Source organism: Myripristis murdjan, chromosome 21, assembly GCF_902150065.1.
Source record: "Myripristis murdjan chromosome 21, fMyrMur1.1, whole genome shotgun sequence".
Taxonomy (NCBI): domain Eukaryota; kingdom Metazoa; phylum Chordata; class Actinopteri; order Holocentriformes; family Holocentridae; genus Myripristis; species Myripristis murdjan.
In genome coordinates, this window is record NC_044000.1 from 4,632,134 (window position 1) to 4,656,887 (window position 24,754).

Sequence of the window (24,754 nt, forward strand, 5' to 3'; positions counted from 1 at the left end):
ATTATGAATCCAGCCGATTTTGGGCAAGCGATGCCCACTTGGTTGAGGTCAGGGTTATGCTGGATGAGCCTATGAGGGCTTATAGCATTGACAGCCGTCTCGTCTGGCACTTGTTGTGTCACAGCAGAGGCGTCTCCAACTCTGCAGCTGGCCCCTACTTGTGAGATTCAGTGGCTTGTAAGGCTAGGCCGGAGACAAACCTGAAAGACAGGCAGGAGATAATAAAGAAAGGGCTCACAGGCCTATGTGAGTTACAGTGTTTCCAAATGCACATGGCATATGAATGATACTGTGATAATGACAATGATGTGACATGGTACTGAAAGCCCTTTGAGATAAGCTGACTTGGCATAGTTTAAAACGTTTACAACCAGGAGACACCTAATAAAAATAAAAGTTAAACAAAGGTAAAGAGAGCTGTTGCGTTCTAAACATAGTCTATTTTTCACAGTGACGGCAGTGATATCGCTGTGATTGCTATGCAGGTGGTGTCGAGCACAGCCACAGTGGATTGTTTTATGAGATTTTAAAGCCTCTGAATGACTTGCACTCGAAGAGATTTCGGCTTTGTTTAATCTAGGCTTGGAATATATGCGAGTTGCTCATGGACTGGAGACAGGCACCGGGTATCACTATACTGAAGCCTAAACACTTCTTGCACAGATCTGTTACAAAGGATTTTACAAATGTGTTGTGCAAAATAGATTTTTAAATGTAAAATACAAGCATGGATTCATAATTGGAATATATTCAGTGGGTTTTAGTAGGCTCTAGTGAGTAGAGGAGGTGAAATCAAATTGCTTGTGTAGGGTTCTGACTGCTGCAGCCTCTGGCTTTGATGTGCGCGCTCTGCTGGGAAAGCGAAATATCCGATAAATCCAACAGCACCTGAACGCAGCATACGCTTCCAGTTTCGTTTGGGACACTTCGGGTTTCAGACGCACGGAGTGTCGGTGCTTCCCGGGCGGCTCACCACGGTAAGAGGATTTTTTAAAAAAAATATTTATCAGAGCAAACGGAGGCTTAGCTTCGGTGTGGGATCCTTCTGACAGAATCCCGTGCAGCCAGACCCATTTTAGGGAAAAAGTCAGACATTTCGGGGGTTTAGCAACGAACTAGTATGACTTTTGCAACTTCAAGCACAGTTTTCAAACTTTTCATTAGTCCTTCATAAATATCGGAGAAAGAATGGGCCACGGACAAACTTAAAGTAAATCTTGAATAAAAAAAAAAAAAAATACTGCAAAAAAAAACAAAACAAAAAAACAAAATGCATTCAGGTCCTCCAGATGCTCCGACACATTGCCACACCCTTGCTGGCCAGGCAACGCCACGAACGCAGCAAAGAGGAACAGACGGGTGGCAAATTAAAGCAAAACTCACACGAAGTGGCTCAGTAAGCTGTTGAACCACCAGAGCAGCCTCACTGCTTCTTGGAGTAGATTCCCCAAGTCTCTGAAGTCATTTGCAGAGGGGGGACTCACCTCAGCACCAGCAGTGTGTAGCACCCACCTGGGTGATGCTGCATCAGAACGCTCACCACACATCAGCCTGAGGTATGGAGGGAGGGAAGGACTGAGCCAGTTACACTTGGGGATGATTAGGTGGCCAGATGGAGACAGCCAGGTTGGGAATTTTGCCATGGCACTGAGGAACCCCCTACTCTTCATGATACATGACATGGGATCTTTAATGACCACAGTGAGTCAGGACCTTGACTTAATGTCTCATCCAAAAGACAGCAACTAATGAAAAATCCAAAACTATAATAACTCTGGAGCCGATTTGGACATAGAGGCTGAATCCAGGCGGGGAGGCACAGTGAGCGTAGCGTGGTGGAGCAGGTGAGCAAAGTTCTGATGGGGGGTCAGGGAGCTAAAGACAGAGGAACCTCAGCTGGACAAGCAGAGGTGCTGGTATTGTGTGAGTGAGCAGAGCAGATACAGCTGGCCAGGCAGAGCGAGAGGGAGCTGTAACCTGAGCTGGATGTGGTGCCGACAGTGGTTAATGCTCAGAGACAGCTTCACCTACAAATGTGTGGAATGTGTCTCTCCTGGAATTGTAGGGAGAGGCAAGGAGAGCAGAGCGAGCACAGGTGGAGTGGAGTGGAGAGGAGAGAGAGAGAGAGGGGAGGAGATAGTGGAGAAACCAGACCACAGCCACACACACACCTACAGACACACCTATACAGCAAACACACACACAAATGGGCCTGGGACTATTCTCCTCTGCCCCGCCTCATAACAGATTAGAAAAGGATTACAGTCGCTTATTCCTTGCCATTTCTTGCTACTTTTTTTGGTTTGTTGTTGGATACTGATTGGAATTTGTACAATGAGCAAAAAGTTGAATATTAGGTTTTTGACTGATTTTCCTATCCTGCTTTGCGAGCTACCCCAAGGGTACAAAATATTAGGAAGAGCTTCTTTCCATGTGAAGCAGACTGAGCAGCTGAATCCACGTAACTGTGTCCAGACCAAACGTGAAGCCAGTCTTTAACCTGCTGGGATTACATGCAACGTCAAGGCAAAGATGCAAATTCATGGCAGGTGACATGACATTTATAAAGATAATAAAAATCTGAATAAATAAATTAATAAATTAATTAATAAATTAATTAACAAATTAATTTGATTTAATTTAGAGATAAAATATACATTCAAGGTCAGCATGGCGATATAACCCCCTCCCCCCCGACACCCCCACCACCCCCCACCCCCACCTGACTTCGGTATTTGCTCTGCCAAAGATCTCAGGAAGTTTAAGTTGTAAGTGTCAAGCTTCTCAAAAGAGGGGAAAATGGACATAGATTTTGTGGTCTTATGTAATATCTGAGTTTTTCTCTATAATTTAGTACCACAAAACAAACCCATTTCAGAAAATCTCCATGAATGTTCTCCACATCCTCTTTCCATCCTCTTTTTTTTTTTTTTTTTTTTTTTTTACAGCTGTTGGCATCACATGTTTCAATTTTAGCTCTTTCGTTTCTGGCTTGTCATTCTGAGATACACAGCATGCATGCATATGACTTTATAGGACATGGTGGTAAAAAAAATAATATCCTATTTTTATGACAAAAAGTTAACAGACTGAAATGGACCTGCATTTCTCCCCTTTTTAAAATATATTTTGATGCAGTAACACTTGCTGCAAAAGCGAAATGGAAAAACTTTTATGGACACCAGCGATCTCAGTCTCAGGCTAGATACCATTTCAAGGTTTATTGTTGAGCATTATGAGTGACACATGCACAGCAGAGCTGGCACACCACCTCCTGTGGGTGCAACACCTGTAGCTGTTGCAGCTGTCAGTTCACACTCACACCACAGACGAACCCCTTCCGAGCGGGTTCATAACTGAAACGAGAGCACGTCCTTAGCTGGTCTAGCCGGTTTGGGCTGCGCCTGAGGGTGGTTGTAGTTTCCACATGTGCCCAACTGAACCGTACCAAGGGGACAAATGCATCCAGAGACTAAACATTGCTGTTGGGAAGCATGTTGATACTGGGTCCACATATGCTCTCTATATAGGCAAGTGATGATGCAGGTGCTACATTGCAGTCATGAACTTTTCCGCTGGGGCTCTGTTGCCTGTGTCAGTCGAGGCCTCCTGCTGCTTTTGCTGTCTTTATTTTGTCAGCTAGTGTGTTTTCTTATGTAATATGTAAAAATATATAATACTGTACTGTTTGTAATTTGCCCACTGGGTTGGCATGTATGGCACACCTGTCTGGCCAGGAGTGGAGTCTCCTCTCTCTGTGGTGCTGCCTTGCCTGCTGTGAGGATTAAGTCACGGGGATGTGGCCCTGTTTTGTTTGCTGTACACTCACAGGCCTGTAAAGCCCTTTGAAACTGTAAACAGTGATTTTGGGCTTTGAATAAAATGAGACTTAAAACTTTTTTCTTTCTTATGCAGAGATGGCTCTCAGTGAACAGTGCATGAGATTTCACATCACTTACACATTTTGCAACTATGAATGTTCCTCTAGGGGAGGATTTGTGCCAAAATAGTAGTAGTATTAGTAGAAGAAGAAGAAGAAGAAGAAGAAGAAGAAGAAGAAGAAGAAGATACTATGAAGCATAAATAATAATAATAATAAAAAATATATGTATACGATATAAGATGTGGCCAATGTGTTGGTTGCAGGAAGGCGGATTTTAATGTCGGAGCCTTTGATTTTATTATTTTTTAAAAAATATTATTATTATTATTATTGTTGATGTTGTTTGAATAATCCGGTCCCTGTCCACTACATGTTTTATATATGACATGATATGAGGTAGATTTCTTATTATGCCAGCACTAATGTACTGAAGGTGGTGATGTATGGAGAGCCTGGTGGTAGTTACTGTACTGTACTGCACTGAACAGTTCCTTGGAGTGAAGGTAGGGCTATATGAGTATAAAACAATAGAACAAAACCATTTGATGATTGGACCTTTGTGAGCATATAAATGATCTGCTGGAAAATGTGTTTAGTTTCTACTATAATACCATGTCATTATCACAGGAGTCCTGGTGTGAGCTAAACTATCGTTCATTTTGTGATAAAAGCACCAAATTTGGTACACTCATTTCTAAATATATGTTGAATGAATCTGGATATTGGGCCACTGCAAATTTTTATTCTGATGACTGTGGCAGCCATTTTTAAAACTGGCCGCCAGTGGTTACTGGCATGGAATGCTTTGCCTTCCCTACAGCTGCTGTTTCATGTTTTCAGCACCACAAATATAATTTAGAGACATTTTAAAGTGGGAAAAAGCTTTATTACAATGTAACAGAACAGAACATAGCTACATACAACATACAACATAGCTACAGCTTTGCTACATGTTCCAAGCTAGCTACATGTTCCAAGCTAACTACCTAGCCTAACTACCTAGTTTTGCTAGCTTGAAAATTGACCTCTCCACTGTTCCCCACAATAATTCTTTTTCTCTTTAACCTTCATCTATGATGTTCAAAATGTATATATCCAAAAACTAACATATTTTATTCATAATTATTACAGTTGAAATAAAATTAGGCCTAACTTGATGGACTGTCCACTGCACTGCTTGTCGCGGGAAGCATATTATTATTACATATTACATATGCTAGCTAGCTCGTTGGCTAGCTGGCTTGCAGTGGTGGTTGTGGTGGTGGGGGCAGAAAGTGTTTGAGATACTGAGTGTGTGTAACTGTATTTTTTCTTAACTTAATGTGTATTTACATTTTTAAAATATTTTAAGGAATCATTTTAATATTTTTATTCGTTTAACAAATCAAATGCCTGCTATGGCCACTAGGGGGCGATTTTGTGATGGCCCAATATCCAGATTTGTTTGAAATATAGCCTATCCACCAACACATCTACCAGATTTTATGCTTTTATCACAAAATGAACGATTGTTGTGATATATTGAGCTAAGCCGCCCCACTAGAGGGTTTTAAGTTGGGGAGGAAATGTAATGGTACTTTATGTAGAGAAGAGACAGAAGAGGAGAGCGCCGTGTGTTTCAGTTTTGGTCAGGAGATCAGAGGTGTGAGGAGCACTGCTGTGACCTTACAGAACTGTGAGATGTGCTGCTGTCACTCAGGCCTGTGTGTGACAGAAAGCTTTATAGGAAGTTCAACACCTTAAGACAAAATAGACAAGATGGTTGTGGTTTTCAAGGTTGTGCTGTGTACGTGTGTGTGTGTGTGTGTGTGTGTGTGTGTGTGTGTGTGGCTTGGCTGAGTGAATTGTAGCCCCTTCACATATTCTTGATTAAACCATTTTGTGATAGCACTGAAAGTATGGGCCAGGAGTAAAATGAAAAAGAGAGAGAGAAAAAAAAAAAAAACACATGAAAACACACATGTAATCAGAATCATACATGTGATGTCACTCTCACCCGGGCTCCTTGTCATTTACCCTCACACCACTTCTGAGAGGAAATTTCAATGTAGTATATATTTATACCCAAGAAACTTTAAGATAAGTGTGGTTTAAAGCCTGTCTTGAGACCTCGCCCCTTCGGTTCCTGTTGCTCTCTGGCTTTGGTTGCTTCACATTTCCTGCCATGTGGGTGGTGCCTGAACAAAAAGTTAGAGATTCTCAGTAAACTGTCAGCCACAGAGAAGACAAGCGGCCGCACCTGGGATCTTGTAAGTCACTACCTCTTTGTGTATTATTAAAGAAAGTGATTTTTTTCCCTATTCTAATCCTCTTTTCACTTCATACTGATGTATGGATACAGGAAAAGGGTGGTATTGTTGCTAGGATTGCAGATTGTCCTTGCTGCAAGTAAACAATCAAGGGAAAAAAAAAATAGGTCATCAAATATTACCATCAAACAGTTTTGTAGGCCTTATATGGTTTTTCCCTCCAGTGTTGTATCAAGTCAGACAAAGCTTGGCCTAGTAAGATGTTAGTGGAACAGGGAAAACATCTCCACACGGACAAACTCTGCTAATGTAAAACAGTCTACAGTTTGATAGCTCACTAAAAGGGGAACTCAGTTATTTGTCGTTTGAGAGGAAGTTTGACTAAATTAACCACTGATGAACAAATTGTCATGAGACAGACTTCAGTAACTGGCAGCTACTTTTCATTTGCTGTCTAAAATCCGAGCCAGTTTAATTCGATTTGCAAATGAGAATGTCAAACTTGAGAAGAAGAAGAAAGAGGGGCAGCAGAAGAAGTAGTAGAAGAAGTAGAGGAGGAAGCAGAAAAAGAAGGAGAAGCAGAAGAAGAAGAGAAACCCTCTGCTCTACTTTTGTTCCCAGCATGAGCAGAGTTAAGGCTTTGGTTTACACAATGCAACTTTGGTGCAAGTAACTGCAGACTGGAAATGGCATTTTTACTGTCGCCTCACTTTCACAAATAATGACGGAAACCCAGTTCATGCCTGTTGTTGGATGTCTCTCCATCAGAAGTCTAAGAACTAAGTTGCAGGGAACTGAAGGTGCATCTCAGTTGCACCAGCCTAACACTGACACATTTGACGCTATACTAATAAAATTAAACTGAACTGAACTGAATTGTGTTAGAATTATATTATGTGACCCTGGAAACGTAAGTAACAGCAGCACAATGTTTTGCTGAAGTAGCTGCAACAGTAGTTGGGGGGTTTGAATGAGCTGAACTGAAGCAGGTATTTAAATTAGTAGCAGTAGAAAGAGTAAAATAATGAAAGGAGTGGAGTGCCTGCTGAAGCTGAAGACGTTGAAACAGTCAGAGTAGCCAAGATTTTGAATTCTGCAAGCGGAATGGCATTGAAGGCTAGAATTATGACTACATCAGTGAAGGGGTGAACATTTAAAAAAAAAATAATAATAATAATGGTGATTTTTAAAGGGGCAACACAGTCATTTTTAAACTGAAGTTGCCCCCCTCTCACCCCAACAAAAAATATACTGCTCACTGTGTTGATAATATTATGGTGAAGAACAGGGAAATGGCCACATACAGAGCCAGCAAATCCACTTGGGGCAAAACCAACTGTTACGTGACTGTCGTACTCCAAAGAGTTTTCCAAGGCTGCCTCAGGGATGTTAGAAAGCCTCAGGTCTGTAGGATGTGCAGCAGTGAAAGGGGCTACATTAGTTCATTCAGCTCTTCTCATCTCCTTCACAAGCAGTGCATCCCCTACTATGACATTTTTGTCGTGGGCAGACGGTCGTCTCGAGATGGTGCATCCAGTTTCGTTCTTGGGAATAAGATTTATGCTGATTTTCACTGTATTTGTGTGTGTGGAACAATGTGCCAATGTATAGCCAGTATGGTTGTATGGTTTCTAGAAAAAAGGAAGTTTGGGAACTTATGCAAGAGTTGTCTGGGTGCCCAAGACTTCAGATCCAGATCTCCATACTGGATAATGTGTGTAACTGCATGGCGCTTTGAAAATGCTGACACTTAATTGTCTACTGCATAATGTTGGGAATGGCAACATTATGCAGTAGAGTGTTGGCCACAAACATTTCCTCTTTCCTTATTATCTGAAACCACACTGCATAGCTGTTTTGTAGAGAGAGAGTTCTTAAGGTAGCCAGTAATGCGCTGTGGTTAGGTCACATGACATCAGAGCTTGCCATCTCTGTTTCTTGTGCGTTGGCAAGGAGGAAACTGCAAAAGTTGAGTATGCAATTAAAAATTGCATAGTGAATCTTTGATAAGTTCAGTCATTGCACCATGGCACCACCAGTCCACCTCAGTGGCAGGAGGCTAACAGTTAGCATGTGGAGCATCCAGCCAGTATCCAGCACTCAGTAACAATGAGAGGAAGATAATACCACTACTGTCCTAGAGAACAGCTGGGGGGGAAGTGCTGATTTGTACAATTGTAACTGCCGCACTTCTCATAGTCAACCAATCATCATTTCACTCCCTAAAGTCAAAGCTCTTTAACCCTATAAAGCCATTTGTATTATATATGATACACATTTTCAATTCCGTTTTTTGTTTTCAGTTTAATCAATACTTGACCAAAATACTGTTGTATACTTTTGAACACTTCCCCTGCTCACCTTGGACCATACCATTAGCACTTCAAGTACATATCATATATCATATACCAGAAAGGTTGTGTAATAACATATTTTTTGAAAATTTTATACTTTGTTATAGGACTAAATAAATGGTTCAATTTCAAAAAATTGGAATTTTCTGCCAATTCTTTCATAGTTCAGGCTTTATAGGATTAAATATCACATCAGCTAACGTTGACAGGTTGACTGTTTAACTGCTGTGCCGCTGCTTCTCATGCATTACAACATCAGTTTAACCCACCTCCTCCCCAGCGTACATCTGTTTTTGAAATATGTGCACACAGCAGCGATCTGTGAAACTAAATGTGTGCAGCAGCTAAAAGCAGAGCTCGTCCACCAAAGTCAAAGCCAGTGTCATTCCTCGTCATTTAATAAATACATGTCCCTTTCATGAGTTGTCCTGACTGCACTTGTAGATGCAGAGTCAATTGGATTAATCAACCGGAGAATTGCCGAGGGCAGTATTGACTCAGAGCTGTATCGACAGACTGACTCTGAGTCAACTCTGGATATTGTACAGCACTTTTTTTCACAATTGGTCACATTTTCACAAATTTGGACGTCACTAAAAATTAAATGGTTCAGCCCTGATCAGGAGGACCACAGCAATTTGGCAAAAAAATGCAGCAATTTGGAGTGTTATTATACCATGTATTTATGTATGTTTTAGATACACTTCAGCGGTGGCCATGTGAAAGTGAGATGTTAAAATATAGACTTGTCACTTACAGTAGGCTGGTGTTGAAATTAGACTGCGTTACCAAAAGATCAAAAATAGTGCCTACGCATGCCTTGTCAGCTCTTTTGCTCTTTGAGTCAGAAAGTGGAAATGCACTGATGACTAACTATAGCTTTGGTTTGCAAGCCATAGCACAAACTATAGCCATTTATGGTGTGCTTCTGCATCGTTGAAAAATGTCACCCCGTTCTGTTATTTGCTACTATTTGTATTTATGAAACATCAAAGTCATCAAAGGCTCTTCATGTGCAATGACTTTTCAAAGGTTCAAAAGTTTTATAGTCTTTGTCCTCAACAAGTCATTGCCAATTTCTGTCAAAGCCTTTTTGTGTTAAAGTGCCTCAGCAGTCACACGCAACACGGAGCGCAAACTGTTGCCTAATTATGAAATCAAAACACATTATCTCATGATGTTTTCACGTAATCATCCTTGTCACAGTCTGTGATGTAAGCGATTTAAAACTGATGTAACTTTATGTTTATGCTTTACTGATTTTCAGATTAGAAAAAAAAAAATGAGAACACATCTTTCTTTTGACATGTACAACTAAATGTCCCAAAGTTTATAAATCATTTTGAAGACATTGGGAAGACTTAATTTATGACCCAGATTAGGGCTGAGCAATAAATCAATATTATATCAATGTTGTGATACATGACTGGATATCGTCTGTCATTCTGGATAGAATAATATTGTAGTAATATTTTTCCTAGTTTTAAAGCATTGAAATCCTAGACCTTATTAAAATGTCTGGCATCATTTAGAATCATACCAAATTTGTTTCCACTGTGCTGCATAGTCCAAGGGAACAGTTGTTGACGCCTTTTAAAACTATGACATATCCTCTTTTCAGAAACAGGAAGTTCACAGCACACTTGCTATACACTTGCTTTTTTGAAAAGGACCCAGTGTCATGTGGCACCTACGCAGGGTTTATGTCTAAAACCTAGCTTTGGAGGTGGGATGTGGATAATTATTCACAGCATTACTTATGATGACATTATCCTGGCAGAGATCATACTCTCTGAATTTGTTCGCTGCAATGGGCTCTGAGCACCACATTGCAAAGTGCAGTGTGATGACATCATTTTGTTGAGGAATGCATATGAAATATTAGAACTAGAAATTGATCACCAAGAATCCATACCACTAGCGATATCCATGGCAAGGCGATATCCATTTGTTATTGTGGCTGGCATAACTCTGCATGTGCTGCTGAAACGGTGGCATGTACAGGCATACTGTATAAGCAGAAAGCTCCAGTTGTCTAGTTGCATTTGCAAGATATAAAAAAAAAAATCTATCAAGATGTGCGCTGTTAGTGTTGTCCCCTGAATGATTTGGGGCATGTGTTTTCAGCAGCAGCGACGCTACTGAATAACTGTAGATATACTTTAGGAATACTACAGTCAGTGAGTCTGTATGATCCATACCTCCCACCAACATGCTGAGCTCCCCCTCTCGGTCCATCCCTTCGTTTAGTGGTAAATTTGCCACCTCCGCAAGGTTTTTCTTACCATCATCAGCCTGGAGACAGAGCAGCTCTTTTTCATCTATGGACGACGCCATGTTGTTTGCAGTCTGTACCTTCTGACAGAAAAGGAAAACAGCATGCAAAGATTGTGGGAAGTGTAGGCCTTACGTATGCATTGCTACAAGTGGACTATGAAAGGGCAAATGACTGCAAACTTGTCCTCCTGCTGAAAGTGAAGTCTAACTGTAAGCCTGAGATAACATGACCTAAATGATGAACAGACTGAATTCCCAACATTACTGTGTATAAGTACATCTACAAATTCAGGTCCACCCTTGCTGACTTTATTGAGTGTGGCTATCTTTGTTTTTTTGTCACTAGGAAATGGATAACTGTCTGCTCTTCCTTCTGCTCCTGCTGATGGGTAGAGATGGTAAGTTTTTTTTTTTTTTTACATGACATAATTTAGCAAATAAATGAGTAAATTCAAAAAATTGAAATTGAATTTGTGTATTGCCTTTTGTTAAATGATCTTTTTTATTCTAAAATTCCTGCTTGTGACTGATTGAGGTTGATTTTACTAAGTGCAATGGTTATATGACATGGTTCGTATGAAATGTATTTTTACTTTTTGAACATAACATCTGGCATGGTATTCTTAAACCAAACACATGTGAAAGCAAACTCAAGCACTTCAGTTACATTACATAATTAAGACGTTGCAGATCTCTTGCACTGTCTCTTATTTGTGAGGTTTTTGGAATGGAAGTGAAACTGGAGGGGCTGGGAAGCGTCAAACAGCAGACAGTGGTTTTGTTTGTCATCTCAAACAATATAACATCTCAAAAAGGGCACATTCAAATGCTGACCTGCAACGCAAATTCTGTACTGATTTCCAGAGATGAACCGATGGGATTCTGTTCCCACTTTGTGCTCATTAGACACCTTTTTCACAGCAGCCATTTCCAACTGGCAGGTAAACCCAGGTGGTGCTGAAGACATTAACGAAGGCTCTGTTCCATTTAGGTCTTTATTATTAATATCATTAGTAACACCTGTGTACTTGCAAACCTCCAGTTAAAGACATTAAATCAATATTGTCTTTATTTTTCTTTGCTTGAAACTCTGCAGCAGCACAATATGTGTTAACTTTTCTATCCTGCATGAGACAACAAAATGTGGCAGGATGACTTCCATGCAGCACATCACTGGGTATTTTCTGCTTCCTGCTCTTGATAGGCCTTCACCACTGTGGTCACTGCCACCATCACATCTCTCTCTTATAAACACTTTTTTACCATTAGCGGGGAGACAGAGATAGAATTTCAGCACAGTATTGGGACTTCCAGAGCTCTCTCAAACGGTATCAGGCACACAGGCTTTGTTAAAATGGGGTCAGTGGCTGCATGTGAGAAATGTGTGATCGTAGTCAGACACCAGAGATGTGTCATTTTCATATCATGTATGCCAGTAGTCTGTTATTTGCATTGTGGAATTTGTGCTTCATTCACAAAATTTTGTGAGACTGTAGGTAAGAGTCTGTGCTTATGAATACACGTATATATTTTTCTCTGTAGGGTTTTCTCAGGAATGCATTAAGACGGGAATCAACTCCTGCGATGACTGCATCAGATCTGGCCCTTACTGTGAATGGTGCAAACAACTGGTAAGAAAGAACTTCTGGTGGGAGTCTCTAGTTTACCATTGCTTTAAATGTGCCGATGGAGTTGTGGTGCCCCCATAGTGAAATGTGGCTCTGTGGTGGTGCCCCACTGCAGCGCCATGGGTCCCCTGCCTACCTGTAGTTTGGTGGGCCCCTGGGCTGTGGCATTCTGGCCTGGGCTGTGGGCAACCCCCAGCGCAGATGGCAGCGTTTCCTGACCTGGTTCCTCTGTACTCAGCCAAACAAACATTGTGTGTGTGTGTGTGTGTGTGTGTGTGTGTGTGTGTGTGTGTGTGTGTGTGTGCGCGTGCGTGTATGTTTGTGTGTGTGTTTGTATCTGTGTGTGTGTGTGCGAGAGAATAATGGGGTGGGGGTGTAGGGGTTTGGGGTGGGGGGCAGGGGGTGTTTTTAACATGTAAAGCACTTTGTGCTACATTTCATGTATGAAAAGTGCTCTATAAATAAAGTTTTGATTGATTGATTGATAATGTGTGCTGTGAGTAAGGTGTGAATGCTTTGTCTCTGTTCTTTGATTGTGTACATTAGACGTGTTTAAATACTGATGTTCATGAGTGCATTCAACTGAATAATTTTCGCCAAACAACTCACTGACTGAATGTGCCTCTGGCCTCTCCTTGGACACCATTCCGTTTCGTGTGATGTGTGCTTTAACTGCCTTTGGCCGAGACCCCATTTTTTTTCTTTAGTTTTTCATGGACCTGACCTGTTGTGTGCTGGATCCCCGCTGCTGCCAGTTCTACTATATATTTCATCACGTCCTCATTTTGGCAGACACTGTCAATTTGTCATTGGACATTATCCTCTGCCCAGGTAGTGAGCAGAGCCCTAATGTCCTAGTTTGACCAATAGGCCTACTGTTGGCTGTTGTCCATTTTTCATATATCCGTTATCGTTCTGTCATCTCTACTCTCTATCAGCTGCACCCGGTGGGTATTTGACGGGGTCATTAGCACCTGGAAACTGGATCAAACACTGGAAGTGACAGTCGTCTGTATTTTGCGTGGTAGTGGAAAGGCAGCTAATGAGTCCCTTGCAGACCTCTGCTGTAGTGCATGTTCCAGCAGCTCACAGTATCTTGTAGCCCTTGTTCCAATTTGTAAATTTTAAAGCCACAGTATTTCATGGAGCTATTTGAAGTCATTCAGATATCCTGTTTTATTTGCTATTACATGAATGGTAAATAAAAAATGGAGCTAAAACACTAAATACTGAAATTGTCAAGGGAATAAGAGCATGGGTGTAATGTTTGCAGAGTGCCCACAACTTGATATGTCAAATTGTTCAAAACTAGCTGTGCAAAACTTTTGCCATAAGAATGTCATGTTTGTGATAGAATGCTCTGCCAGAGGAACAATTTTATTTACAACTCTCTTACTCTCTTACTACTTACTGCTGTTTTAATGTTGTTTTATTGTAGTTTTACTCCCTTGGAAATATGTGTATCCATTATAACTTGACAACGATCATTTCCTAACCCTATTATATTTTTCTTGCCTTTTGCAAATGTTGTTTTGGAAAGTGCTATATAAATAAAGTTATTATGATTAGTCATTAAGAATAATAACATCTTAATAGACTAATTAACACTTTGAGGTGGCCAAAGGCCAAAATAACAAACAAAACCCCTCTATCTGAAATAGGGAAATAACCTTACAAAATAAACAGGAACCAAAATACAATGTAATGTACCTCCCCATCAAACAAAACAGGAGAAACCAGATTAACCGAAATGACACGCCAACTCGACTAGACAAAACTGGTAAAAGGCTGGAACATGCTATCACACAGCATCACAATCTGACCGCGGCTGGGTCGGGAGTGGAGGAAGAAGAGTTCTGCCTTCTGTAGTCCGCTGAAGGAGCTAATTGCGTCTAGTCAGCTCCACTTCCAGTAATCGGTCAGTTGGCTTGGCGCTTCTGAAATTTTAAAAATGCAGAACTGAGACACAGAACCTACAAGCCCAGTCATAACAACAGATCTTAACGGTGTTGAGATGAGCTATCCATTAGTGAAACACTGATAAAGGGGGCAAACACAACCACTGAAGCAAGAAGACACAGTTGTGTCTTCTTGCTTCACCGGTTTAATTAAAAAGCCTTGATGAAATAGCACGATTTAAATGTGAAAACGTATTCTTTTGTTTTATTCTTGTATTCAACATTTTCAGGATTACATCAAAAAGGGGGAACAGGAAGCAGTTCGGTGTGACACCAGGGCCCAACTGATAGCAAGGGGCTGCTCGGAGGGAGAAATCGTCTCTCCAAAGAATAACGAAACCGTTGTCAAAGACAATCCTCTGTCTGTCACATTTGAACAGCAGGAGCCCGTCCAGCTCCGTCCTCAAGAGATTAAACTCAAAGTGCGACCTGGTGAGTGGACTTAACTTTGGTAGCATAATTCTGTCCTCTGATTTCTGCAATTTCATCTAGTAATGAAATACTGCACAGCCTGGGTTCAAGTCCTGAATTAGGGTCTGGTATTGTTTTTTCACCTGTTCTGTTACTGATCTGTTAAGTGTTAAAACTAAATTTACTGTACTACAAATACTAAAATATTATACTTACATCTTTTTCATGATTGGGAACTGTTTTTTTTTCACTGTCTTTCCAGGACTACCTACCACATTCAGCGTGTCTTTTAGAAGGGTCGAGGGCTATCCAGTTGATCTCTATTACTTGATGGATCTGTCCTACTCCATGGCAGATGATTTGCAAAATGTCAAAGAACTTGGACAAGATCTTTTTGCAGCTCTGAAGGGAATTACTGAACATGGTCAAATAGGTGACAAGATCAATGTTTGAATTTTCAATCTTATGACCTGGATGGTTGCTTTCCCACCTACACTTTCCTTGAAAGGAAAAAAACAAACAAACACTAATAGTTGTTTCTGAATATTGCAGGTTTTGGCTCTTTTGTCGATAAGACAGTCCTGCCTTTCACCAACACCAACAAGGAGAAACTGCAGAAGCCATGTGATAACGATGAGCATCAGTGCCAGCCTGCCTTTGGCTACAGGCATGTACTAAGCTTGACATCGAAGGAGGCTGAGTTCAGAACAAAAGTCAGCCAACAGTACATTTCTGGGAACTTGGACTCTCCTGAAGGAAGTCTTGATGCCATGATGCAGGCCGCCGTCTGTGGTGTAAGAACCCTATCAAAGTGATAATAAGGCACTTAATAATGTACTGTATTAAAGGACAACGCCAGTCTAGTTCTGACCCAAATAGTACACATGCTGGCCTTACATAGACTAAAGATCCAAGATCATAATCACTTGAACATTAAAAAAAAAACAAAAAAACATTTTGCCTACTGAAAGTTGAGGTAAGCCCAACCTAAAAGTGAGGTGTGACATGCTAATGAGGATACTATGATTAATTTAATCAGTTTAACATTGGGTAGACATATAGGTTGTTGTGACTGTGTTATCTGGGGGGGTAGTCTGTTGTTACAGTCTGTTGATTAATGTCTACAAGTATTTACCTACAAACTTACTATAAGAAATATAAAGTAAAAATATAACGCATTTTCTGGCAGACAGTTCTATTTCATGCACACATGAGGACAGTAACATCATAAAACAATAAAGCACTCAGTAGAGCACAGGTCACAGCTGGGAGCTCCTGCCCTGCTCCAGACACCAACCTCTTTACACAATATTGTTGATGTAGGAACATAGAACACACATCTTTTGGCCCATAACAATGGAAAGATGGTCAGTGCTGCCTTGAGCCATCCCTCCCCTCGGGTCTTGTGAAACTACAGTCATCTTTGTGCAAAGCCCCACCCACTGCCACTCTCTAAGAATGATGTAAATGATGCAATCTGACAAATATGACAAACTTAAAAAGACTGGCTTTGTCCTTAAACACTGGGAATTTCAGTCCAAACATAGGTTCATTATTAGGCCACGATTACATACAATGATTTCCTCTCAAGCTAAAAAAGCAAAACTCAGCTCTGAGTGTCACTAGTAACAGAGCAAAAAAGCTTAAAGCATATAAGATGTTACCTCAGCCTCATTACTAGGCAGCACAAAGCTTGACAACAGCTACTGAGCTAATATTGGAAAAATTGACAAAATATAAACATCGCTTTCCCTGCTTACATTCAAAGAAAAGGATTGAGATAATTCAGAAAAGGAATGAGCATGAAGACTTTTTGTTATCTTGTTGTAGAGCTCTGTCTAGATAGTTCCCATTTCAACAGCTTTTTATGCACTGATGTGCAGTTAAAGATGAGACATGTTCGACTTGAAATGCCCCAGGGAGATACACTACTCAAAAAGTTAGGGATATTTGGCTTTCGGGTGAAATTTATGGAAAATGTAAAAAGTTCATGCTACAGTGATATATCACGAAAGTAGGGCATTTAAGTAGAAGCATACACTGGTGATTTCCTCATCTCAAACAATTTATTGAAACAAAAGCCAACAACAGTGTTGGGTATACCACAACAAAAAATGTCACTGTCTCAAAAACTTGTCATATGCCCTTGAACATCAATTACAGCTTGACAACGACGTCTCATACTGTTCACAAGTCGAGTTATTGTCTGCTGAGCCATGGCATCCCACTCTTCTTGAAGGGCGGCCCTCAGGACATTGAGGTTCTGGGGTACAGAGCTCCGAGCCTCTACACGGTGACTCAGCTGATCCCATAGGTTTTCTATGGGATTCAGGTCTGGAGAAAGTGCAGGCCACTCCATTTGAGGTACCCCAGTCTCCAGCAGCCGTTCCCTAATGATGCGACCTCGATGAGCTGGAGCATTGTCGTCCATGAAGATGAAATTAGGCCTGTGTTGTTCATGCAGGGGCACAGTGACTGGATTAATGATGTTATTCAGGTAGTATGGGCTTGTCACTGTACCATTCACAAAGTGTAGGGCAGTTCTGTACTGACTAGACACAACTGCCCACACAGTAACACCACCACCACCAAAGGCTCGTCTGGTGACAACAGTAGCTGATGCATAGGGCTCTCCTTGACGTTTCCAACATCGTTGGCGGCCATCATTTCTGCTCAACATGAATCGGCTTTCATCAGAGAACAGCACTGAAGCCCACTGGTCCCTCGTCCAGCATAAATGCTCCCTGGCCCATGCAAGACGATGACACCTGTGCCTGGTGGTGTGGTCAGGTACCCTTGCAGGTCGTCTAGCACGCAGACCATGCTGATGTAAACGGTTTCGAATGGTCTGACGTGACACTTGGGTGCCTCTCACCTCCCTTAAACGTGCCTGGAGTTGAATGGCATTCATCATCCAGTTCCGCAGGGCACTGTTCACAATGAAGCGGTCATCAGTGTGGGATGTGGCCAAAGGACGTCCACTTCTATGCCTTTCTGTGACTCTTCCAGTCTCTCTGTATCTCTGTTGCAACCTGCTGATGACACTCTGTGACACTCTAAGCTCAGTGGCCACTTCCGTCTGAGAACATCCTGTTTGAAGCCTCGCAATGGCGAGGTGCTGCTGATCAACTGTTAGGTGTCATCTTGGTCTCATGATGTCAAAATGTGAACAGCATGATGAGGAGGACTGTTTAAATACCAATTCTAATTGAACCAGGAAATTTATTGGTCAATTCATGGATCAAACACCTGATGTGAATTTTGCCGTTAAACTCCTTGTTAGAGAACAGCAACTTGTGCAAAAAGTACTGAAACACTGAACAGTTGGACATGTGCATTCAAAAGTTTACAGAAGGTCACATTAAGTTCACCTGTAAAGGTTAGAATGCATTTTAGGTTCATCCTGAAATTTCACCTGAAAGCCGAATATCCCTAACTTTTTGTGAGTAGTGTATATCTCATCCAAAACCCCAAGAACTGTGTCCAAAGTGCCAGGCACTTACAGCAGAAGAGACACCACAAGTCTTGTCTTGAGTTCCATCTGTTTGGATCCTTTTCAGTTTACATGCCAAGGCCTACATGTAACTGTCGATACATGTTGCACAGGACAAAATAGGTTGGAGGAACAGCAGCACCCGACTGATTGTACTCACCACTGATGCTGGATTCCACATGGCTGGGGATGGCAAACTGGCAAGCATTCTGGAGCCCAATGATGAACAGTGCCACCTTGAAAACCAGCTTTATGTCAAGAGCAATGAAATGGTATGGGATTGTATCTCATATTTGGTGGGGGGTGGGGGGAGTCAGTGATTAATTGGCTTCACTGCCACTGGTGGTGAAACATTTCAAAATTTCTTATCCCCACGTTATATGGAATAGCCTAACCAGGTTATGGCAGGAAACGTGTCTGAAGCAGTAACAGCACAACATATTTTCCCAGTTCTCAAGGTAGTGTGATGCACTCTATGGCCCTACTGACATGTGTTGTCACCGTTGCAGCGAGCCACAATCGCCATTTTATTTTATACCAGCCAAATGACCATGGGAAACAGTTCAACGACTGTAGTTCAGTGATTTCTCTTGATCACTTGGCCCAATTATGTAAACCGGCTTTTAATCAGGCAGTTAATCAGATTAACTGCCCGCACATGGCAAATAACCTGATTGCTGAAGTACATGTAAATGCAGTGTTTGTTTTACCATATGCACATCATATACTCTAGCAAGATACTCTAAGCTTGCAACTTAACCACTGTGATTGTTAAACCAAAACATCTATGTGTATAGGACTACCCATCGGTTGGACAGTTGGCTACACAATTGGAAAGAAACAATATTCAGCCCATCTTTGCTGTGACAAAAGAAGTAGAGAGAGTTTACACGGTAAGTAAGCTTAAATTATAACTTATACGATGTCTGGTTCTCTTTTTTAACTGTTACATTATTATTTATATGGCAGCCCTTTTGACATTATGACTGACTTGTGATGTCCTCGTATGTTTTATCACAGCAACTCAAGAAAATGATTCCAAAATCTGAAGTGGGAGTTCTGTCAGCAGATTCGAGAAATGTTGTTGATTTGATTGAAAGTGCCTACCGTGTAAGTATTTTTTTATGCATGTATAAAATCATCCTATATCATCTTATACCTATATCATCCAACTATAATTTCAGCACACTAGTACAGTATCTAGCAACAATTCTGTTATTCTGTCTCTCTAATCTTGCCTTAAATTTTATCACCCTTTGCAGAGGTTGTCCTCCAAAGTAACTTTGACCCATGATAATCTCCCTGAAAATGTCAGAGTCACATACAAACCTATCTGTAAACATGGTGGACCAGCAGGGGACACCGAAGGAGTTTGCGACAATGTTGCTGTGAGAGAGGAGGTCAGTTCAGTAATTACCTACATAATCTTTTAACATTTAAGGTTCTGTCGGTATCTGTCCTAATAAGTTAGACCTCCCATCCAGCTGTGACTGAGAGGTGAGACCGTGCAGAATAGTGAGTACATTTATTTGCACATTACTAGTTCAGTCATAACCTGATATTCTCCAATGGCAATACTCCAACTATAGAAACTTTTGTGAAAACTCATTTATTTGATTAACACAAGCTTTATGCTATTATAGGGTGGACCTACAAGCTACAAAGACAAATGATAACTTTCTACATATTTCTTTCTACAACAGATTTTTCATATTTCATATTCAGAATGTTCACAAGGGAAGACATGTCAGATGCCTTATGCTCTGCTGGCTTTTAAAGGCCAATGTGTAGCTAAACAATGAAATCAAATATAATTTTAACATTAAAAAAAAAAAAGAAAATCATCAATCACACTACCAGTCAGAAAATATATTCATTAGTACCTTACTATCACACTTAGCACTAATTTAACCAAAATGCAAATGCATTAAACTATGGTATGGTAACTATGGTAATCTTAACCAAGATTGTAGCAGTAAATATCCATGACAGTCAACAAGCTGCACCTCTTCTGAAAGCGTAGGATGTCAGCTGCAAGAACCCAGTGATTTTATATCAGAGGGACATTATTGGTGTAATATGTCCCATTTTGACCCGAGTAAAGCTTGAAAAGCTATATATAGGATTTTTTACCTTACACCTCTTGAAGCAAATGTGACTCTGATTGACATCACATTCATCCAACAGAAGACACTGTCACAGATTATGTCCAGCATGACTGGCTGCGGATTGTTGCTATTAAATTCTATAGTGTCCTATCACTCTTCAGGGGTTTAGCACCTGTAATAACAACAGTGGTCATTTTTGGTGACATTTAGAAAATATTTACACTTACTCATCTAGAACCAACAGCAGCATTGACTTTTCTTTATCCATTAAATTTAGTAAGAATCACAAGAAATACATTTGGAAGTAGATTATGCAATGCCTTCTGTTGCCAGTATGTGTTACTTCATTCATTTCGCAGCCAAGCATGCAGTTTTCCTTCAAGACAGCAGATGGCGCAGTGATCAGCCATATCCTCTATTGTCACAGTGGTGTTTGAGCCAAAGACTCGGGGCTTTGTCCCTGAATGTTTAGCAGTCAAATAGAGAGGAACACTAATGATGACAATGATTCAAGATACAAGACAGCACATTGAAAGTTTATGTTAACTGTGGGTGCTAAGTTCATTGTTTCACACAAATCATTGTTTCTCATTATAATACATTCTATTCATTTCTTGCATTTAAGTAGGTCTTTTCCACGGAGTTAATATCATTAGAACTGTGAATTTGGAAAATATCTGATGAATGAGAAAACCCGAGATGTGTTTCCATTAAAGGTGTCATTGTAGCAAAGCCATCCAATTGAAACTGTCCTAGACATACAGACATGTTGAGACAAACTGATTATTTCATTTAAAATGCTAAAATGATGATTATGCTGATTCCACTCTCTGTCTCCCCAAATTCTAACCCTACTCTCCAGATTTATTTTAACGTGACTGTAACAGCAGACGAGTGTATGAAGGAGACGGCTTTCATTATCAGACCACGTGGCATTAAAGATACACTGAAAGTGACGATATCCACAATCTGTGAGTGTCAGTGTAATGACCCTGTTGACAACAGCCACCCATACTGTAATGGTACAGGCCAAGTCATCTGTGGTACTTGCAGGTAAGCCTGAGAGTGACATAGATGGCAGCTTTATCTGTAGCATTTTACATTATCATAGACTTGACACTTTGTCGGCTATGTTTTGCTTGTATTGCCACCTCTGTCTTTTTTTTTTTATTCAGATGTAATCCAGGCTTTGTGGGTCAGACCTGTGGATGCTCCATTGGTGACAGGGACGAACGGGCTCTAAAGGCATCTTGCCAGAGGGACGGTGGTACTATATGTGAAGGTCGAGGAGACTGTGTGTGTGGCAGGTGCGTGTGCCATGCCATGCCGGGCGGCGCCAATTATTATGGCGAATACTGCGAGTGTGACGATGAACACTGTGAGAAGTACCAGAATCAGCTCTGTGGAGGTACAGTTTTTCGATACTTTCAAGGGCACCATTTTCAGATTGAGGTCAATAGCTTAGATTTTGTAGGACCATTCCATATGACCATTGTTAAATTTGACTATTTTGTTTGCCTAGAACTAACAGAAATTTAGGGTTCTCCTAGAACGGTGTTCTTGTCAAAGTGAAAAATGATCTGAAATTGTGTGTAAACCATATGACAAATTATCTATTGTAACCCTTACTGATGAAATTAATTTAATGTTAGCAGCTCATGATGACCTACCTTGCCTGTTAATTGGTAGGGAAAACTCTGTGAAACAGTACTGCGTTAAATTGTGAAATAATTGATAAAAACAGCATTATTGAATAGTTTATTTACTTGTTAATGACTAATAAACAAAATGTGAGAAGAGTAGAAAACATGACTGGTCTCTAAAGCCTGCAGTGTCGTTTTTATGTAGCTGTAGCTGATTGATCTAACATCACTATTAACATTACTTTTCATCCCTCTCAATTTCAAGGAAATGGCAAGTGCCGCTGCGGCGAATGTAAATGCAATGCCGGATATGAGGGCTCAGCCTGTCAGTGTAAGAAGTCAGATGAGCAGTGTCGCACCGATGACAACACCGTGTGCTTTGGCAGAGGTGTCTGCAAGTGTAACCAGTGTGAGTGTAATGATGGATACCAGCCTCCCTACTGTGAGACATGCATTGGCTGCCCGGACTCCTGCCAGACCAAACGGTGAGGCAGCTGACTGACGAGTTCTTATGAATGCCAGCTTAACCTTTTCCTTTACTTTTTGTTAAATACGCATGAAAAACAAAGCAATGGTGACATCCTGAGTTAAATTTACTCCTTGTTAAAGGGATAGTTAACCCATTTTTGGAAAAAAAAAAAAAAAAAACGTATTATTTTATTTGTTGTTATGTAGGACGGTAGTGGTCCTATGTTCCCCTAATTGTCACTGATACTTGCTGGATGCTGCAAAAGCTGTTATGGCCGCTCCCAGTTTAACGTGATGCTAGTGACAAGTGTCCCACCACGATCTGACACAACAGCGTGATAGTCACAAAAACCGGCCCCGCTCATCTTGCAGAGTGGGAGTTTGCTTTTTTTGCGCTATTTTCCCATCTTTTACCTGACAAAAATGAGTGCTCACCTGTCTTCCACCTATGCCTCTTTTTTAAGTTCCTTTTGATGGAAACATCAAAGAGAAGTGGACGCTTCTCTGCTGTAAAGATCAGCCTCTCCACATCCATCTCTGCTCTCCCCAGCATGAGTAATGTGGACGTTCAGTGCAGTTTCCAGCCAGTAGCCAAAGCAGCACAACTCTCTTCTCTTTCTGACATTCACGAAAAGTTTAGATATCTTCATTGAACCTACTGGCAGCTGTTTAAGTGAAATAATTTTTTTTCAATATGAGTGAGTTATCCCTTTAAATCTGCACCTTAATATCAAATGCTTGAGTCACTTTTTGACGCTAAGTTTTCAGCTTATATGCTCAACTTGGGACTGCAAATGAATAGCACACGGGACTGAAAATAACACAGTTGACCCGTCCTGAGATCTAGAAACTTATATGATGTAATTCACCATGTCAATCTTGTTTTTCAGTAAATGCATTGAGTGCCTTGGTTTTGGGACAGGCCCCTTTGCTAAGAACTGTACAGAAGCTTGCAAGAGCATTTTTACGCACAACATGGTAAGCTCATTCCCCCAGACAAAAAAGACATGCCAGCAGAAGGACTCCGAGGGTTGCTGGATGAGATTTAAGCTGGAGCAGCAGCTTGGAGTGGATAACTACACAGCTGAGATCCTAGAAAGCAGAGGTGAGCTGATGAAGAAATACAGAAGAAATGCAAAATATTGTACAAGCCTGCTCCAAAAAAAAATATATGAACAAATGGTGTCTTTGTCTATCTTTTGTTGTTGCAGAATGTCCAGAGTTGCCAAACATTTACGCCATAATTGGTGGCTCCATCGCTGGTGTGGCTCTCATTGGCCTCCTGATACTGTTACTCATCAAAGGCCTGATCTACATGAATGACCTGAAAGAGTTCAGGAAGTTTGAAAGTGAGAAGAAGAAATCCAAGTGGGCAGAGGTGAGCCCACTTTCTTTTTTAAAAATCTCACTATCTCTGGGCTCTCAAGGTTGGCAAGTCTGATTCAAAGAGAAGTTAGTTCCATTTAAGGGTAGAATAATATCTAATGCTAATACCAATGAGCAAACTCATTTCACATATTCATATAAAATTTATGGGGAAAAAATCTACAAAAAAAACTACACCTTAATAAGATTTTGGATTCTTTTGGAACATGATATGCAAAAATTCAGCATAGGTGGAATACTGTTCCTTGGTTACCTCTGATTGGGTCATTTTTTTTTTTTTTTTTTGCCAAATGGTTGATGATGTTTAATTATATTAACTGGGGGTGTTGATGATGTAAACTAATGAAAATTTGGTTTCTCTCTGTTAACAGGCTGACAACCCGCTGTTTGAGAAAGCCACCACCACTGTGACCAATCCAACCTTCACTGGAGAATGATCCCTCTCATTGCAATCTGTCCCAGATTTGCATGCAATACTGAGTACTTGTGGAAAGAGCTCAGTTAAATACATTTGCATTCTGTCTGTAATATGCTTGTGTTTGCACATGCAAGAGAATATATGTTTTAATGCCGGTCTGTGTAAGAGGAGAAAATGTTACTGTTTTATCCCTATATTGTCCAGAGATCACACTTAAAAAAAAAAAAAAAAAAAAAAAAAAAAAAAAATATATATATATATATATATATATATATATATATATATATTGTTACTGATTTTGTTATCATTGTTTTTATTGTTATTGATTTTTTTGTTTTTGGTTTATTTGTTTGTTCTTGGCATACTTGAGCTTCAACACATGCCCTGATCACTGATTTTTATCTGTAAATAATGTCTACTTACTTACTTTGGTTATTAGTATTGTTTATGGAAAATAATATATTGATGCACTGCCTTC

The 24,754-nt window shown here is 40.6% G+C and overlaps 1 protein-coding gene across 2 annotated transcripts; it reads left to right on the forward strand.

Moving 5' to 3' along the window:
* The first annotated feature begins 937 nt into the window (after window positions 1-937).
* On the forward strand, window positions 938-24,496 carry itgb2 (integrin, beta 2). Of its 2 annotated transcripts, none has more exons than XM_030081533.1 (16): window positions 938-977; window positions 11,110-11,161; window positions 12,306-12,394; window positions 14,580-14,781; window positions 15,023-15,193; window positions 15,313-15,554; window positions 18,367-18,525; window positions 19,051-19,146; window positions 19,274-19,363; window positions 19,516-19,653; window positions 21,224-21,414; window positions 21,537-21,769; window positions 22,270-22,489; window positions 23,363-23,577; window positions 23,684-23,850; window positions 24,230-24,496. In XM_030081533.1, exons 2-16 carry the CDS (start codon window positions 11,113-11,115, stop codon window positions 24,293-24,295), a joined length of 2,328 nt encoding a protein of 775 aa, XP_029937393.1. In that variant the 5' UTR covers window positions 938-977; window positions 11,110-11,112; the 3' UTR covers window positions 24,296-24,496. The 2 variants fall into 2 exon arrangements, with proteins under 2 accessions (XP_029937393.1, XP_029937392.1); XM_030081532.1 differs by lacking the exon at window positions 938-977 and adding an exon at window positions 6,073-6,132.
* The last annotated feature ends 258 nt before the right edge of the window (window positions 24,497-24,754 follow it).

Excerpts from the sequence above, each read along its gene's own strand:
- itgb2 (XM_030081533.1), top strand. The coding sequence starts at position 11,113 with ATGGATAACTGTCTGCTCTTCCTTCTGCTCCTGCTGATGGGTAGAGAT. Across the intron at positions 14,782-15,022 it reads TAAACTCAAAGTGCGACCTG|GACTACCTACCACATTCAGC; the intron begins GTGAGTGGACTT and ends CTGTCTTTCCAG. Across the intron at positions 15,194-15,312 it reads TACTGAACATGGTCAAATAG|GTTTTGGCTCTTTTGTCGAT; the intron begins GTGACAAGATCA and ends TGAATATTGCAG.